Source organism: Hyperolius riggenbachi, chromosome 10 (genome assembly GCF_040937935.1).
Source record: "Hyperolius riggenbachi isolate aHypRig1 chromosome 10, aHypRig1.pri, whole genome shotgun sequence".
NCBI classification, from domain to species: domain Eukaryota; kingdom Metazoa; phylum Chordata; class Amphibia; order Anura; family Hyperoliidae; genus Hyperolius; species Hyperolius riggenbachi.
In genome coordinates this window covers 49,043,901-49,064,116 of record NC_090655.1, presented here as the reverse complement: position 1 = coordinate 49,064,116, position 20,216 = coordinate 49,043,901, and the positions used below count along the sequence as shown (strand labels likewise).

General features: G+C 43.9%; 1 protein-coding gene across 2 annotated transcripts in view; it reads right to left on the bottom strand.

Moving 5' to 3' along the window:
* Positions 1-7,302, bottom strand: part of LPAR5 (lysophosphatidic acid receptor 5) — a 45,691-nt gene extending 38,389 nt beyond the window's left edge. For both annotated transcript variants that reach the window (XM_068258364.1, XM_068258363.1), the window contains exon 1: positions 7,071-7,302. Coding sequence is in view for 1 of the 2 variants with exons in the window: in XM_068258363.1 (XP_068114464.1) it covers positions 7,071-7,088 (18 nt within the window). In the remaining variant the exon portion in view is untranslated. The remainder of the gene's footprint in view (positions 1-7,070) is intronic.
* Between the last annotated feature and the right edge of the window lie 12,914 nt (positions 7,303-20,216).

The window sequence follows — 20,216 nt, the reverse complement described above, 5'->3', positions numbered from 1 at the left end:
TCCAACTGCCAAAAAAGCAAGCAGCAGCTACATCACCTGCCAGCAGTAAAAATGTCACCATGTGATAAATGTCAGAATGTAAATCAGGGATTTAAAAGATTTTACAGTGGGCAAACACTGACTAAATCATTTATACATAATTATTGTAAAAGTGAAGTACTTTTTTTTTTACATTATTTTCACTGGAGTTCCTCTTTTAGTGCAGTACTGGTCGGAGTCTCTAGGCATAACCATGCGAGGTTCTCAGAGTCCCTTTAATCATGGCTAATGTCTCAAGGTGCCCATTGATGGTCCAGTTTCCCCGAACGATTGACCGGCTGATCTGATCGATCAGAATTAATGGTTCAGGCCCGCCAACAGGGGAAAATCTACTCAGACTGAAAGATTCATTCTGAAATTCAGAACGTAGAATGATCAATAGAATGATCATATGTTTTCAGTTGGCACTCTTAACGGCACTTGATCGTACAGTCGATCGTTCTGGGGATTGTACTGCTAATGGGCACCTGAACACACTTTGCAACATATACAGTATATACAGTACTTAAAGAGAGACTGTAACCAAGAATTGAACTTCATCCTAATCAGTAGCTGATACCCCCTTTCCCATGAGAAATCTTTGGCCGTAAAAGCAATGCAAGTCTGTGGAGCCTTGCACACTTATTGAGGCACTGCACCGGAAGCTTCCGATCCAACGCAAGGGCTGCAGCACATTACCACAGGCACCACGCTTAACACACAGAGTCTGTTGTTATGCAAGTCTCAAGAAACAAATGTAAAAGGGGCCGAAGCCCAATGGCGCATTGGCCCTTGCCCAGCAGGGAGTACGGCACTGAGCGGGTGGCAGCGCTATGCGTATGACCCTTTCAGCCAACTCAGCGGCATATGACCCTGTCAGCGCACTCTGCTGCAGGGTCATATGATTGTCGTTTTTTTACGCCGGCATATCGCATTGTACCCCAACTCAGAAAACAAATATAAAAGGGGCCTAAGCCTAATGCTGTGAGTGGAGTTCTACCCTTCAATCAATAGGAAATATATCAAGGAGCTGATTCCTTACATGAGATTGTGTCCGTACAGGTGGTGATGGTGGTGGTGGTGGTGGTGGGGGGGGGGGGGGGGGGGTTCGAAGGGGTCTGGATCGATCTCATTTGCCCCCTTGCGACAACAAGAATTGTATGAACTGGAGGAAACTTCAGTTGTTGAAATTCAGAGACTTTAGCTTTGTCTCAATAGAGGTGTGAGAGACTCAGTTCCCATCTGAGAAGAAATCTTTATCTTATAATAATTTGTTGAGCCTCGGTTGGGTGTAACTATGTCGTTTTAAATTATTTTAATTTTGTGCCCCAGGGGGAAATTAGATGATCAAGGATAGGGATTGCCAGTGTTGGCCAAAGTGATAATGGAGGTTTATTTCTGTATGAAAGCTGACCTGAACACAGAACTTCCTCTCTGCTCAGCAGCATAATGACATTTAAAGAAAAACATTTCTTTGTTACAGCTGATAGAAATCCTGCAATAAATCTGCAGTGCATCTTCTTCCTGCTTTCATGGATGCAGACATATTGTTAACATCCTGTTCCTTTTAATTAGCCACTCTGCCGTGCCAGTCAGGTGACACAGCTGAGAGCTCAAGTTAGTGGTGATTAGTCACAGATGATGAGGAATCAGGCAGGCTAAACTCTCTAAATACATACAGGGTACATTTCTCTGTTTACCTTCTGTCCTGTGCAAGAGTTCAGGTCCACTTTAAGTACCCGTATATACTCACATATAAGCCGACCTGCGTATAAGCCGAGGTACCCACTTTTCCCTCAGAAACCAGGAAAAAGTGATAGACTCGCATATAAGCCCCCTCCACAGTAGCCAGATGTTCCTCCAGTACAAGTCAGCCCCCTCCCCATAGCCAGAAGTGCCCCAGGATCATACAACTGTGTCTCAAGAAGCCACTAGATGGCATCATAGATCTGAGACACGGTGATTGCCACGCAGGAAGAATCCAATATCATTGCACAGCTGACACGTTGCTTTCACACTCTGCTTCACAAGCCAGGGGCCACAGGTAGTCTTTAGCAGCGCACTCTGCATACCATGTTGCAGGGGATGGGGGGCACAGACACAGCGGGGCGCAAGCTTGTAAGAGCAGGATCACTAGTGCACAATCCTTACTCTCCTTTGCCATTAACAAAATCTGCTCCACCATCTATTCTGCTCAGCTGACTCGCATATAAGACTTTTCAACACATGTTTATGCTGAAAAATCAGGCTTATACGCGAGTATATACAGTATTTTTTTTAAATTAAAGTTTCTGCTTGAAGTGGTATTTTATGTACTTGGTCATTTGTGTTGTAAAGGATGCAGTGTGAATTCTTTCTCCATAACAACCCACTGTTTTGTAACGGATTGCCTGTGCCAAGAGATAACCAGTTGTTATCGACTGTAACTGTATGATACAATCTGATGGTAGGGACTGTTAAGCCTCCCATCTTTCTGGGTGCTGTTATTGGTTGATAATTTAGTTGGGGTGTTTTCCTGCCCCATATTGTATCATTAGTGGGCACCTTTACAAAGATGAGACCATTTGTTCAGTGTTCTATTTTGATGGTTTAGACATAAATAGCAGGGTCTGGAATAGATGAAGGATCCTACAGAGGATGTGCATTGTGATAATGCAGGTCCTCCCGCACCATGTAAAACGCGGTTGGTCTCATCTTTGTAAAGGTGCCCACTAATGATACAATCTTGATTGTACAATCTTACCATATTTATGAGGTAGAAAGATAAACTAATATACTTTGAATGAATACTGTAGGTCTGGCATGCCCAAAGCCCGCCCTGGGGGGACAAATGCAGCCCGCCGAGCCTTTTCAGGTGGCCCCCAAAGCTCTCTGCAGTTGTTAATTCCGTGTGGCCCACATGCCGTAGCTGCAGTGCCACATACAGGGGCCACGTTGTGTCACTGCTCTGCCTCCCCCATAGCTCGCCTGTAGGTCATCAGCCACCACTATGGAAGTTCCAGCTACTGATGAGCAGTAACAGCCACTGTGCTACCATCAGTGGCGTAGCAATAGGGGGTGTCGAGGTAGCGACCGCATCGGGGCCCTTGGGGTAGAGGGGCCCTGAGGAGCCCTCTCTCCACTGCAGTATTAGCTTTCTATTGGTCCTGTGCTGGTAATAATCACTTCTATTGATGCTTTGAATAGTAGTAGTAATTAACAAGCTGTTCCCATCCCCTTCTTGCACATCTGACTTTGTGTTTGTCCTTGGCAGGTTCTGGTGCACCATATGAATTATGTATCGAGTGTTTAGGGGGCTTCTATGTAAAACTTGCGCTGGTGTCCATAGCTCCTAAGCTACGCCACTGGCTACCATGTGTATATGGGTTATTTAGCATGGAAATGTTTTATTTGACAAAATGTCAAATAAATTGTCACATTTATTGTACCTAACTGCAATCAGCAAAAACTGTGTTTAAAGTGGACCTGAACTCTTGCACAGGACAGAAGGAAAACATCGAGAAATGCACCCTGGATGTATTTAGAGAGTTTAGCCAGTCTAATTCCCCCTCATCTGTGACTAATCACAAGTTGTAATTTGATCCCTCAGACGTGTGCCACGGCAGAGAGCTAATTAGTAAACACAGGCTGTTAAATATATGTCTGCTTCCATGAAAGCAGGAAGTAAAAAACAGATTTATTGCAGGATTTGTATCGGCTGTAACAAAGAAATGTTTTGTCAGTATGGATACAGAGGCGCCAGAAGGATAAAAAGATCTAAAACGTCAAACATGAGGAGGCAGCGGTGGACTTACCTTCTCCGGGCAGACACAAGAAAACGCCAATCAATTGTCAGCAAAACAATTTATTTACATACTCCAGTAAAATACAACGCATTTCGCAGGAGTGGCCTGATTCTTCAGGCAATAAGATGGAGCATATCCAAAAACAGGTCTGGTACTAAGCCAAGCGTCTCTGTTTTACTTTAAAGGTTATTATGCTGTTGCGCATGTTTTAGAGCCGAGAGACCGTTCTGTGTTTGCTTTAATTTCGCTAGTTCGGGCCCCTAGCACTCTCAAGAACAGCGATATGGCCCTTGGCCAAAAAAGTTTGGATACCCCTGTCTTAGGTAGTCCGTTATATTACCGTACATAGAAGTGGTAAGACTGTACAAGCAAGATTGTATTAGTGGGCGCCTTAAAGGGGAACTGTAGTGAAAAATTGCTTAATTTGTTTTTACAATATTATTTTATAAATTATTTAGTCAGTGTTTTCCCATGGTAAAATCTTTCCTCACCCCAATCTGCCTTCTGAAATTTAACACAGGTAGCGACATCTTTAATCCTGGCAGGTGATCTCTGCGCAATGTTTGGTTATTGAGAGTTGAAAGTCAATAAAAAATACATACCTGGTCCCGCAGAATTCTCTGGGGCAGGGGAATCCCACATGTCTGTTCAGCCTAGGCTAAACACCACTGGGAGGATTGGGAAACGTACCATTATCCAACAATATATTGCTATAGAAGAGTTTATGATGCTAAAACCAGGAAAATTACAATAAAAGTATCTTGAATACAGTTCTTAAAGAGACTCAGAGCTCATAAAAAGAAAACATTTTATACATACCTGGGGCTTCCTCCAGCCCCATCCGCGCGGATCTCTCCCACGCCGCCATCCTCCTCTGCTCGCAGCTCTGGTACCGGGTCCCGTCACTTATGTCAGTTGCGGCTAGTCAAACGTAAGTGAAGTGCGCTGTTTGCATATCTCTCCAGCTGGAGAGATACGTAAAGGGGGCACTTTTCCTGCATAGACTGGCCCCGACTGACATAATTGACGGGACCCAGTTCCCAGAGCTGCAGACAGCGGAGGATGGCGGCGTGGGAGAGATCGGTGCGGATGGGGCTGGAGGAAGCCCCAGGTATGTATAAAATGTTTTCTTTTAATCAGCTCTGGTACACTTTAAAGAGAACCAGAGATGAAGCACCCTCATGTATTTTACCATTTATATCAATGGAACATGACATTAAACACCTACCCTGCCCTTTGTTTCATTTTTCACTGCTCAGTCTTCTTGTTATCAGCTCTGATAAAATCTCCGACTGAGCAGTCAGTCTAGCTTTGCCCTGGAATGATTATAGCTGAGTCAGTCTTCTGTGATGTCTTTTCAATCCCAAGCCCGGCCCCCTCTCTGCTTTCCTGCTATGTATCCCCGTAGCAGAAAAGCAGAGCCACAAAGGGGCAATAACATTATTGACAGTGGCTAGGAGACAGATGTAGTTTTGGTTACAGAGGTCTCTTAGGGCTCTTTCACATTAGGGCAGATTTTCTGCGTTTCAACGCAACGGGTAAAGTTTGCGTTACCCAAGGTGAAATGAAAGTCCATAGACTTTCACTTTAGCTTTCACATATAACGCAGCCTTTTTGTGCGTTGCGTTACACTGCACCCAGGCGCAGTTTTTCGGCCGACGCAAGCTTTATGCGTTACAATGTTAGTCAATGTAAAGCGCACACTATGCGCGTTTTTAATCCGTTAACGCAGGCAATCAGTCCCAGAATGCAACAGAGGAACAATGTAGAAAGTTGAAAACTAAAACAAAAAAAAATTACCTGCGTTTTCCTATGTGCAGTAACGCATTGAAAACGGATTAAAAACGCACACTCACTGCAGTGCAACGCATATCAAAACGCATTAAAACGCATACAACAAAACGTATGCTTTGAGCGTTCTCCAACGCAAGCTCTGATGTGAAAAAGCCCTTAAAAGGTTGGTAAATTGATTAGCCTCCTAGGTATTTTTGTGCTCGGAGGCCATTTGAAAGGGAAATTTTTTAAATCTTGCAGGGCAAAAATCCCTAACACTTCACATTCATCACTGTTTATTTTCAGGGTAGAAACTGATTGAATATCTTGAATAGTAGCATTAGGTTTGGGAGGCAGGTATGGGGGTTAGTTAAATAAAATAATAGATGGTCCGTATATGCTACTACACTATCCTGTGCCTAAAACTAAACTCCACCCAACCCATGCCTTCCTAACCTACCCTATCCTATGCCTAAAACTACCCTCCACCTGTCCCATGCACTTTCTGCACAGAGATTGTATGTTCTCCCCATGTCTGCATGGGTTTCCCCCGGGCACTCTGGTTTCCTGCCACATTTTAAAAACATACAGATAAATTAATTGGATTGCTCCTAAATTGGCCCTAGACTACAATACATACAAAACCCGATACATATATAGACATATGACTATGGTAGGGATTGGAATGTGGGCCCCTCTAAGGACAGATAAGTGACAATAAACTCTGTACAGCGCTGTGGAAAATATCAGCACTATATAAATACTAAATATAGAACTACTAAAGGATAATAATCCTGTACCTAAAACTCCCGACTCCTCTGCCCAACTCTAATCTCTCATCCCCTCTGCCTAAGGCTCGGTTCACATCAGCTTTTAGCTGCAGATCCAGCCGTACGGTTCCGGGCTTCGTTACGCTGAACGGACAAACAAATACTGCAGGACCGTTTCGCTCAGCTGAACGGAAACGGAAGGTTTTGCAGCACAATAGGAACCAATGAGAACAGACTTTTACAGCACACTGGCTGTAAAAACGGACCGTTTTCCCGGATCCCGATGGCCGGATCGGTACGGCCCGATACGCAAAAAACGCATATGTGAACTATTACTACCAACCTTCTCCTATAGGATGCAGATACTGATAGGCTGCAAAATATGCTACCTCCAGCGGTGGTCCGGAGGAGTACGTGGAAAACCTCTGGAGAGTACACTCATTTATACTGACACTGGAGGACAAGCATAACTCATGTACAGACAGGACACAGGTAGCAGAGACATTGGAGAAAATACATTACAAAATCATCAGGGGATAAACATAACACAGGGATTGGAAGACACACAATACACAGACACAAGGGCTCACCCATAACACATATTAGAGGCACACATAATACAGTTCAGGATACTAATAACACAGACACCAGAGGCCACATGTAACACACACCAGGGACACACATTACAGCCAGAGGTCAGTGTGCATCACTGGCTGCCACTTACCTGCTGCACTGTAGTCATGATAAGCCAGCAGAAGTCACATTCATGTCTGTTGGGTCACCTGATGTGTATCCAGTGCTGCGCACGTGTGTCATTCAGCAGTACATGTGTCATTCAGCAGTGTGTGTGTGTGTGTGTCTGTGTGGGTCCCCCTTCTTGAGTCACTTCTTCCCGACCAGCACAAAGTCACCTCCCAGCACAGCTCCGTACAGTATCACTCAGTGGCAGTGTACTTTGTCCTGTGCAGGGAGTGGTGGCTGAGCCCAGTCTGACAGCGCAGGCGGGAGGAGTTCTCTACAACTTTCTGCCTTTCACACTACTTTCTGTTTAGTATACAGAGGGAGTCATGTGTTACCAGAATTGCACAAGTTGCAGATCTCTGTCTGTGTCTATACAAGTCCCATAGTCATCCCATAGTCATCACCAAGCTTTATGCATTGGTAAAAGAACAGATCTGATCACCAGGCCAGAAACACTAGCAGTTTGATTTTTTTTCTTAAAATATACAAATACATTGATTTCAGTTAGGAAGCAAAGGTAAAACGATTAGCTATTTATTTCTGACAAGTGACAGGGTTGTAACTAAGACCCTCGCCCCCCCCCCCCCAAAAAAAAAAATTACATGGCTCCCCCTGTCTAGGATCCAACTTCTCCATCCTCACCTTTTTAGCCAAGATGATGCTAGCTCTCCAATCCCTTTCCCCTTCATGCGCCCCAACCTTCAGCCCTGTTCACACCTAAAATCGCTAAACGCTAGCGTTTTGCGTTAGCGTTTCCGCAGGTGATTTTTCCGTGATTTAACGCAGAAAAATCACTGGACAAATTAGCGTTTTGGGAGCGATCGCAATTAGCGGTTCTATACATTCTAATCTTGATCGCTCCAGAATCGCCACAAACCGATGCAAGTAACGCATTTGCGATTAGCGATAATCGCAAAATGCCCGCTATTGTGGCAGTGAGAACACTGCCATAGGCTAGAATAGGACTAGTGGTTTTAAAAACTGCTAGCAGTTTACAGTTAGCGGGAATCGCGTGATTCCCGCTTAGGTGTTAACGAGCCCTTATACAGTGGGATGCGAAAGTTTGGGCAACCTTGTTAATCGTCATGATTTTCCTGTATAAATTATTGGTTGTTACGATAAAAAAGGTCAGTTAAATATATCATATACAGTAGGACATAGGTTCTCAACGTGTGGTACGCGTACCCCAGGGGGTACTTCTGAGGGTTCTAGGGGGTACTCGGGCTTGATTATACTTAACCAAAAATAACAAATTTAGAGTTTTAGAAAATGATAAATCTTATTTAAACAGCACCAAATTAGTATTTTAGCTAATTAAAAGCAATAGTAAATGCTTGAAAATGGTTTAGAACCAATAATGTACTACGATTAAATATATATTTGTCAAGGGGTACGTGTGATAATGTTTACCATGCTAGGGGGTACTTGGTAAGTAGAGGGTTTTAAAAGGGGTACATACCAATAAAATGTTGAGAAACACTGCAGTAGGAGACACACACAGTGATATTTGAGAAGTGAAATTAAGTTTATTGGATTAACAGAAAGTGCACAATAATTGTTTAAATAAAATTAGGCAGGTGCCTATTCCAAAACCTTTAGAACTAATTATTGGAACTCAAATTGGCTTGGTAAGCTCAGTGACCCCTGACCTATATACACAGGTGAATCCAATTATTAGAAAGAGTATTTAAGGGGGTCAGTTGTAAGTCTCCCTCCTCTTTTAATTTTCTCTGAAGAGTAGCAACATGGGGTTCTCAAAACAACTCTCAAATGACCTGAAGACAAAGATTGTTCACCATCATGTTTTAGGGGAAGGATACAGAAAGCTGTCTCAAAAATTTCAGCTGTTTCCACAGTTAGGAACATATTGAGGAAATGGAAGACCACAGATTCAGTTCAAGTTAAGGCTCGAAGTGGCAGACCAAGAAAAATCTCAGATAGACAGAAGCGAAAAAATGGTGAGAAAAGTCAGAGTCAACCCACGGACCAGCACGAAAGACCTACAACATCATCTTGCTGCAGATGGAGTCACTGTGTATCATTCAACCATTCGGCGCACTTTACACAAGGAGATGCTGTATGCGAGAGTGATGCAGAGGAAACCTTTTCTCCGCCCACAGCACAAACAGAGCCGCTTGAGGTGTGCTAAAGCACATTTGGACAAGCCAGCTTAATTTTGGAATAAGGTGCAGTGGACTTATGAAACTAAAATTGAGTTATTTGGGCATAACAAGGGGTGTTATTCATGGACGAAAAAGAACACAGCATTCAAAGAAAAACACCTGCTGCCTACAGTAAAATATGGTGGTGGTTCCATCATGCTGTGGGGCTGTGTGGCCAGTGCAGGGACTGTGAATCTTGTCAAAGTTGAAGGACGCATGGATTCCACTCAGTATCAGCAGATTCTGGAGACCAATGTCCAGGAATCAGTGACAAAGCTGAAGCTGTGCCCGGGCTGGATCTTTCAACAAGACAATGACCCTAAACACTGCTCAAAATCCACTAAGGTATTCATGCAGAGGAACAAGTACAACGTTCTAGAATGGCCATCTCAGTCCCTAGACCTGAATATAATTGAAAATCTGTGGTGTGAGTTAAAGACAGCTGTCCATGCTCGGAAGCCATCAAACCTGAATGAATTAGAGATGTTTTGTAAAGAGGAATGGTCCATAATACCTTCAAGCAGAATCCAGACTCTCATTGGAACCTACAGGAAGCGTTTAGAGGCTGTAATTTCTGCAAAAAGGAGGAGCTTCTAAATATTGATTTCAGTTCCAAATTTATGCACATGCCTAATTTTGTTTAAACAATTATTGCACACTTTCTGTAAATCCAATAAACTTAATTTCACTTCTCAAATATCACTGTGTGTGTCTCCTATATGATATATTTAACTGACATTTTTTATCGTAACAACAAACGATTTATACAGGAAAATCATGACGATTAACAAGGTGCTTAACACTAACATCCCCTCTCCTTTGCCTAACACTAATCTCCCCCTCTCCCCTGCCTAACACTAACCTCCCCTCTCCTTTGCTTAACACTAATCTCCCCCTCGCCCCTGCCTAACACTAACCTCCCCTCTCCTTTGCCTAACACTAATCTCCCCCTCTCCCCTGCCTAACACTAACCTCCCCTCTCCTTTGCCTAACACTAACCTCCCCTCTGCCTAACACTAATCTCCCCCTCTCCCCTGCCTAACACTAACCTCCCTCTCCTCTGCCTAACACTAACCTCCCCTCTCCTCTGCCTAACACTAACCTCCCCTCTTCTCTGCCTAACACTAACCTCCCTCTCCTCTGCCTAACACTAACCTCCCCTCTTGTGTGTTTAACAGTAACCTCCCCTCTCCTTTGCCTAACACTAATCTCCCACTCTCCCCTGCCTAACACTAACCTCCCCTCTCCTCTACCTTCTTATTCAGTAAGCCACCACCTATTCAGTAAGGAGTTCTTTGGGCAAGACTCCCTAACACTGCTACTGCCTACTGAGTGCGCTCTAGTGGCTGCCTCGCAAGCGCTTTAAGTCCGACAGGAGAAAAGCTCTATACAAAAAGATAGGAATTAAGGAATTAACACTAACCTCCCCTCTCTCCTCTTCCTAACATTAACCTCCCCTCTCCTATTCCTAACACTAACCTCCCCCCTCTTCTACCTAGCAATAACCTCTCCTATACCCTGCTTAACACTAAACTTCCCTCTCCTGTGCCCAACACTAACTTCTCCTATGCCTAACATTAACCTCCCCTATACCATGCCTAACCCTAACCTTCACTCTCCTGCACCTAACACTAGCATCTCCTGTGCCTAAGGCCCTGTTCATATTATGTGCGTGTGGAAAACGTGCAGAACGCATTTAGTAAACGCACTGGAAAAACGCATGCGTTTGTATGCGTTTGTACGCGTTTTTGTAATGCGTTTGTATGCGTTTTTTCCTTATGCGTTTTTGATCATACCTGGAAGAGGTGTATACCAAATGTTTTTTTTTTTTTTTTCTTGAAGGATGTCAGCTACACTTCCGACGAGAAACGCACCTCCGAATACGCATACAAAAACGCATGCCATGCGTTTTTAGTGCGCGCCCATTGACTTTCATTATAATGCGTTTCTGTGCGCGACGCACAGAAATGCATCCAACTATGCGTTTCTGCCACGCATACGTTTGCCACGCGTATATGTGAACGAGGGCCATACCTTTGCATTGATTTTTCTAGCCCTCGCAAAACGCACACAAAACGCGTACCTTAAAAACGGACACAAACGCGTGCAGTGTGAACGGAGCCTAAAACTAACCTCCCTTCTCCTGTGTTCTGTGTTGTTGTTGTTTCTTCTTCTTTTTTTTACAATGGTTACACTGAAATTAAACCTGTAAGGTTAGAAAATGAAAAAGTTAGATACTTGCCTTGAGACAGGGAAGCCTCTGGTTCATCCAGAGGCTTCTACTGTCTCCCTCCACCTCAGGGTACCAGTGCTTAGATACCCTAAGCGAGGCAGAGTTGAAAAACGCACCTTGTTTAGAAATTGTTACAGAGCACCATAAGCCAGCATTTTGGCATAATGCGGAACAATCCCATAGTTGTCTCTCATTTGAAGGTGCAATTTGTGCTCCTCTAGTATTTCATAACCTGTTGTGGCTCACCTCCAAGCAGCGTGGGGGTATCAAAGATCCTTTAATGTTACGCTCCCTGAGCTGAGACCAGAGGGAATATGTTCTCACAAGCCCCTCCGCTTTCGCTTGGTGGAGGCAGGGAGAATTGCACACAATTTTTGTAGATTACTAGTTGTTTGATGTAGTGCGCTGTCCTCTACCTTATTCCTACCTAAGCCCATAGGCCCCGTTCATACTGGGGATGGCAAAATCGCTAGCATTTTGCAGAGTGATTTTTTTTTCGTTTTTTTTCAATTGAACACGATTGGTGTCAATGTGCAGAAACATGTGATGCAAATATAACATCACAACGCATCTAGTTGGAAGAAACGCAAAAACATCTGACAACAGGGACCAGATAAGAAGTTCAGTAGTACTCTGTATGGGAGCTGAATAGACATACACTGCAGCAGCATATGCTAGTGCAAATCTTCAAAACTAAATTTGTTAAACCAAAATAGGATAGAATTCCAGGAAAGTCCTAATAGGATAAATACAATTGTTTATCACAGATTCATATCACTTCAGGTTCATTTTATGGACAATGGAACACTGGTAGATAAATGCTACATATGTTGCTACAGCTTTCAGCTAAAAAAATGCAAAACAAAATAACATGATCCATTCTAACCCACCAACTAGAGGTCAGCTAAGGCCAACAGTGAAACCAACCTTAAGCTGCCAAAATATTTCATTGCCTGAAAAGTGAATCACTTTGGTCCTTGAGGCCCTTTTCCACACTGGTACGTTGCGTTGGTCTATTTTACTGCAGGCCACCGCTACACCAATGAAAGTCTATGGGGCCTTTCATACATGTCCAGTGTGATGCGATGCAGATCTTTGAAACATTTTTCACGTTTGTGTTGCGGCACACATGCGCGGGAGCGTATTTTTTCAATACATTTCCGCGCAATTTGTATGCCCACCACAGGAAGTGAGCACTAAAGAGCCTCACTTCCTGCTTGTCTTTCAGCCAGAAAGGGCATTACCACGTATTAATGCGGAAATATCCGAAGGCTATTTTTAGCGTTGCGATGCGCAGGTTGGCAGTGTGAAACAGGCCTGAGGGATCCATTGGCTGCACAAAATGAAAAGAAAAAATACTACTGCAGAACATAAACTTATTAAATGCATCAACAATCAATATCGTATTCAAAAAAGTAAGTCCGCTACCCCTACAAATGCCTGCAGTGTGCTAGGGTTGATACAAGTAATACACAGGAAAAACAGAAAAGAAACCCTGTAAAACAGCACCACTCAGGACCATTATAAACAGTATCAAAATATATCTTTATTATATTACAAAAAAGTGCACTTCACACAATATTCATGATTGAAACCAATTAAAAATAGGACACAGACCCATAAGCTTCCTCTGCCTGAGACATAATGCCGCCATGCATAATACAATGTATATATATATATATATATATATATATATATATAACTGTTTGAGACTGTCTCTTTTTACACTAGGTCTAATCAATATTGAACCCGGGTTCATTCCGATCAGGGCTCATTCAATGAGCCCTGTGAGGATCTATTATTAATCTCTGGTTTACAACAGGAGGCTCTATTTATTAATATATATATATATATTTTATTATACATTGTATTATGCATGGCGGCATTATGTCTCAGGCAGAGGAAGCTTATGGGTCTGTGTCCTATTTTTAATTGGTTTTAATCATGAATATTGTGTGAAGTGCACTTTTTTGTAATATAATAAAGATATATTTTGATACTGTTTATAATGGTCCTGAGTGGTGCTGTTTTACAGGGTTTCTTTTCTCTTTTTCCTGTGAACAACCAATATCGTGCTAAGTAACTTGAATGAAGGCCTCGTTCACATTGGGTGCGTTCAGAAATGTATTTAAAGTGAGTCTGAAGCCTCGAAAATTACCTGTTTTTATTAGCCAGTCCTTTTCAGCATTAATGGCATAGATGAAAGGCGGGCTAAACAAGGCCTTAATCACCCTGAAATCCCTGCGGCAAATTGCGGGGCTCCTTCCTGTTAGAAGCAGAACTTTGTGCTGTAGCTCTGCCTCTATTCACGTCAAACCCTGCAGATCGCCGCCTCCTCCCGCCCCTCTCAGTCTTCTTTCACTGAGAGGGGCGGGAGAAGGCGGAGATTCGTGGGGATTAACGAGACTGGAAGCAGAGCTAAAGCCCAAAGCTCTACCTCCCTGGGCAGCAAAATCCACAACTTTGAAAGTCGTGGCATTTTTCCCCGGGATTTTGGGGTGATAAAGGCCTCGTTTAGCAATCCCTGGATGGTGTAATGGTTAAGGGCTCTGCCTCTGACACAGGAAACCAGGGTTCGAATCTCGGCTCTGCCTGTTCAGTAAGCAAGCACCTATTCAGCAGGAGACCTTAGGCAAATCTCCCTAACACTGCTACTGCCTATAGAGCGCGTCCTAGTGGCTGCAGCTCTGGCGCTTTGAGTCCGCCAGGAGAAAAGCGCGATATAAATGTTATTTGTCTTGTTTAGCCGCGGAAATGCGGCGTTTCATCTATGCCATTAATGCTGAAAAGGACTGGCTAATAAAATCAGGTAATTTTCGCTTGATAAAAACCGCATGCGTTGATGCCCGTTTTATAATGTGTTTTAGTGCTTTATGGTGCGCTATTTTTAAGCGGACCCATGCGTTTTACATGCGCTTAAACACATTTTTTGTTCAGCATGCATTTTGCTTATTTGATGTAGCAGTTGTGAATAAAGATTTTTCACCTGACATTTTTTTTAACCAGTCGTAAAAAAAAAGCATTTTCCAAAGCTAATTGCTATGCACTTCTATGCGCTAAAAAGGCGCACCCATTCACTTGCATTGCTGTGCGCTTCACAGCGCAATGTACAGAAATGCAAGCAACACTGCGTTTCTCAAACAGACCGTAACAAAGCGCATAGATGTGAACAGTGACTAGCGTACAGCAACGCCCCTAATTTGAACGAGGCCTAACTGCTAAACAAGAAAAAAGGCAGAAGGAAGCATGCAGCAATTATGTATATAAGCTTGAAGCAAGCTTGTTTTTTTTTTCAAAAGACAGCAGCACTTTATTATTATTTAGTATTTATATACTGTAGCACCAACATCTTCTGCAGCGCTGTACAGAGTATACAGATTTGTAATGTCACTAACTGTCCTTCAGAGGGGCTCACAATCTAATCCCTACTCTAGTTGTATGTCCATCATAGTTTAGGACCAATTTAGGGGAAGCCAATTAACTAATCTGTATATTTTCGGGATGTGGGAGGAAATGGGACACTTAGACCCATTATGCAGTCTGGCAAGCTCTCTGTTATAAGTAATCGCAGTCTTCCTGTAGTCCTTCTTGAAACAATTCTGACATCCCTGGGAACTGGGTCTTGACATTTCAGCTTGCGAATTGAAGTACTAGTGATCTTTACTTAGATGTTTGTTTACACGGTGTGCTGATTCCACCTGCATGTCCTTCCAATGCACCGAGCTCTAGCAGGGTCAGAATTGCAAATCTCCCTCCTCCCAACAAAACGTTCGGCGCTGAGCCCATAGAGACCTATTCACAGATACTCCCATATTTTTTCCTGGGGAAGCAGGTATTTCCTGCGAAACACAGTGGAGTACATCCAAGCAAGGATTTTTTTCTTAAATTAGACAGCTAGCATCTTCTATTCAGAGGTAAGTCCACCGCTACCCAAGGCCGGATTTATTCTTTTAGGCCAACTTTCTCATTTCTTTCTTAAGCCCTCCATGGCACTAATAGCTTCTGAATTTTATGTGCATAAGAACCTTGAGAACCCACTGGGTCGCCCGATTGTCTCAGCAAGGGGATCAGTCACAGAAACCCTTTCGAAATATCTTGATTACTTGTTGAGACCTTTTTTAACAAAGATTCCCTCCTATCTTGCAGATACTTTGGCAGTACTGAGATGGCGGCCAACAGTGGACTACCATCTCACTTCGGAAAGAGGACTACCATCTCACTTCGATTGACGTGGAGAGCCTGTATACACGGATTCCCCAGAACAAAGGTGTCAAGGTACTAGAGGGTTTTCTCGCGGATCAAAGTAAGGACGTCGGCTGGGCCAGTTATGTGGGGGAGTGCCTCTCCTACGTTTTGGCCCATAACGCTTTCCTTTTTAATGATACCTGGTACAGACAGGCTTCTGGTGTGGCGATGGGGACCCCTGTAGCTCCCACCTTTGCAAATATATTCTTGGGGTTCTGGGAAGAAAAATATGTGTGTAGTGACTCCAATCCCTATCGCCACGGCATTGTCTCCTGGTCCAGGTACATGGATGACGTCCTATTGATCTGGCGGGGTAGTAAACCCCAGTTCCTGGAGTTCGTGGACTGGCTCTCCGTCAACAATCTCAATATGAGATTTACTGGCGTATGGGGGGGGGGGGGGGGACTCGCTGGAGTTTATTGACTTGGTGATCTATCCAGATGGGGATAGACTGCTCAGCAAAGGTTTTAGGAAATTAACAGCTACCAATTCTATTCTCCATTATTCGAGCTTCCACCCACGCCATGTCCTCAATTCTATTCCATTTAGTCAATTTCTTAGGATTAAGAGGAACAACTCGAGACAGGAGGATTTTGAGGTGCAGAGCAGGGATCTTGGCCTTAGACTCCTAGCTAGAGGTTATCCACTTCCTCTTTTGATTCAGGCCTATAATAGAGCTGATGGTTTTCAACGATCAGAACTATTAACCAGGAAACGTGGAAAGAAAAAGCCCCCTATGTCTAAGACCACCAAACAGGTTGCACCCTTTGTATTTGATTTTTCCCCAATGGCTGATAAAATACGGTCCAGTGTGCTTAAGAACTGGACTGATTTCAAGGAGAGCCCTGGTTTTAGATCGGCCTTAGGTGACAGACCACTAATATCGTTCCGGCGGGTGCAGACGGTTGGCGACGCGGTGGTGCGCAGTGAATTTCGGGTTGCACGTTAACAAAACTGGCTGGAACAGATGAGACCTAAGGGCAATTTTAAATGCCATCACTGTACCCATTGTAGCCAGTTTATTCCGGGTAAGTCCGTCCGCTTGGGGGGTTTTACCGTGGATATAAAGGAATTCATGCACTGCAGATCAAAATTTGTAGTGTATGTAGTGGTCTGCCTATGTGGCCGTTTCTACATCGGGTAAACTACTAGGCAAATGTGCACACGATTTCAGGAGCACTATCATTCTATAGAAACTGGTAAGGGGGCTTCAAGACTGATTGCCCACATTAGGGAGAGCCATGGAGGGTGTGCGGATGTGCTCAGATTTTGTGGTCTGAAATCGGTGGATATTCCGCATAGAGGGGGTGACAGGGAAAGATATTTATGTAGAGAGGAGGCAGGATTGATATCAGTTACAGATGCTTGTGGGAATCTGGGCTTGAATGAACGCAATGAGTTACATTGCTTTTAGGATAAACATTAGAACCCTGGATCTGTTTTAATCCGTATGAGACAGCTATTGCTTCCCTCTGTTTATATGTGAAATACTTTCTTGTCTAGGGATCGGGTCACCTTTCTTTGATTAAACCCCCCCCCCCCCCTTTTTGTGGTTCCTCTCCACTTTTTAACATATATGCAAGGATGTATAGTTTTTTATCCGTCAGGGAAATTAATTGCAAGGGTAGGATGTGTCCTCCTAGACTCGTATGTAATCCTCTGATTTTCCCGTTTTGGAATTGTGCTCCACTCTATTGCATTATTGCATAGTGTTATTTAATTATAGCTTCACTGTTTTTATTTGTTTTTAACCAATAAGTCTTATTTCCTTTTTCTTCTTCTTTTTCCTGTGTACAGGAGGAGCTGGAGTTTGCCGACGTCAGACGCGTTCCCCAGGTTACCAGCTTTGTGGAACGCGGAAGCCGGCTCATTGTTACCACTCGGCAGGCTGCACGCACAACGAATGACGCGGGTGACCCTGATTGGAGGAGAACTCCTGGAGGCATCAACCCCGAAAGGGGCGGCGCCTATAGGCGGGGCGCACCGGGAGGCTCGGGGCGTTCTATCAGTGATGATACACGCTCGGTAATGAGCCGGACGACTGATTGGTGAGTGGAACCTCCCTCCCTTCTTTCTTCTCCCTCTTTCACACGTGTTTTGGCTTTGGATGTATATAATGTATCATTGTATTTTGGGTCTTTTGTCCCTGAGGAAGCAAGCGTTTTGTGCTTGTGAAACGGCGGTTAGACCAGCCCTGTGCACCTTTATCTGTCTGTGTGGGGATGAAATAAACGTGGAATTTGCAGTTTACTGGTGCCCGGATTCTACTTTGCTACTCCCATTGCTGTATTTACCTCCTATTGTCCGGAGGCACATTAAGCTTTTTGCCACTGACCCCCACCAAGGCTGCCATTGGCAACTAGTGCCGCCTCCTCCTCCTCTCCATTGACTGATGAATTTTATGTGCACTATCCATGTACAACAGCAACTCTCTTTCATACAGCAGCAGCACCACTCTTCCATTTTTTGCTCCACATTAAAGCGGTATTGTCACCATAAAATCAAATTTCATCAGCAACTGGTCTGAGTGTATTAAGGAATAAAGATGCTAATCCTGCATTCAAAACTTGCAAAACTTTTTCTGCTGTTATGGTTTGTAGTTATTACATACTTTAGGAGCACTGGCCCAGTGCTAAACAGTGCCAAAGAGTTGAATGCTGGGAGTTCTTTTTATGTATAATATATTCCTCCTCTTCCATTTATTTCCCTGCCTAGCTGCTTATCAGAAACACCCTCTGATTACTTGTGTTTACAAGCAAGGCTGAGGTGACTCAGCGATTGGATGTGTAAATAAAAAAAAAAGACAGTGCAGTTGTTAGTATACACCTCAGTGGGAGTGTCTGAAGATTCTGGGAGGAGGGCAGCTAATGAATACACAATGAGCAAGAGAAGGGAGGGGGGAAAACAAGAGTCAGGGAGCATATGATGTCAGCATTAGCTTAGCAAGATGGCCACTGCCTAGAATAGGATTTTCTGCTTTTCCTTTATAAAATTCACAGGAATCATTACGTGGATAGCACAATACATCTGTTATGTAAGTAGAACTAGTATTTATCTACTTATATATGTGTTTACTATTTCTAGGTTAGCATGGGTGTCGCTTGTTCTTTAACAGCCTCCTATTTTGATTTCTGTCCTTTTCTTCCTTGTCCAGCTGCCATCTTCGGTGGCAGGTGCCCAAGGCCCAGGCCTTTGGGGCCTTTCTAGAAATCTGGCCCTGCTGTATTCTTCCTTTTTAAAGAGAATCTGTATTGTTAAAATCACACAAAAGTAAACATACCGGTGTGTTAGGGGACATCTCCTATTACCCTCTGTCACAATTTCGCCGCTCCCCGCCGCATTAAAAGTAGTTAAAAACAGTTTTAAAAAGTTTGTTTGTAAACAAACAAAATGGCCACCAAAACAGGAAGTAGGTTGATGTACAGTATGTCCACACATAGAAAATACATCCATACACAATCAGGCTGTATACAGCCTTCCTTTTGAATCTCAAGAGATCATTTGTGTGTTTCTTTCCCCCTGCACCTCACTGAAGAGTACAAGCTGATTGTTTCTTCTTACAGACAGCTCTGCCTGGTTGTCTGTAATTCTGCAGTATGTGACTCATCAGTATGTGAACAGAGGATTTATCCTGCTTGTAAAAGATAAGAGAGCAGAGAAAAGCTGGCTAATGTAAATAACACACACACACACACACACACACACACACACACACACACAGGGGAGTGTGCATAGAGGGGGCATGCATAGCAGATCACACTGAAGAGTTGGCAGCCTTCCAGACACAGGACGACAAGTCCGACAGGGGAAAGATAAGCTGATTTATTACAGAGATGGTGATAGTATAAAGTGCTGCAGTAAGCCAGAGCACATTATAATAGGTTTAGGAACCTGTAGGATGGTAGAAAACACAATGACATTTTTGTTACAGAGTCCCTTTAACCTCCTGGGGGATACAATTATATCGCCCAGGAGGTGGCGCAGCACTATTTTTAAATTTTTTTTATTTTTTAAATCATGTAGCGAGCCCAGGGCTCGCTACATGATAGCCGCTGTGCAGCGGCATCCCCCCACCCCCTCCGATCGCCTCCGGCATACAAAGCAAACAGGAAATCCCGTTCAGAACGGGATTTCCTGTTTGGCTTCCCCCGTCGCCATGGCGACGATCGGGATGATGTCATCGACGTCAACGACGTCGTGACGTCAGAGGGAGTCTCGATCCACCCCTCAGCGCTGCCTGGCAATGATTGGCCAGGCTGCGCAGGGGGTCTTGGGGGGGGGGAGTGGCACGGCACGGCGAGTAGCGGCGAATCAGCGCGGAGCGGCGGCGATCGGTATATACACGCAGCTAGCAAAGTGCTAGCTGCGTGCAACAAAAAAAAAATTATGCAAATCGGCCCACCAGGGCCTGAGAAAACCTCTGTGGCGGCTTACCCCGAGCTCAGCTCGGGATTATCCCCCAGAGGGTTAACATGTTTTAGTGTATTTT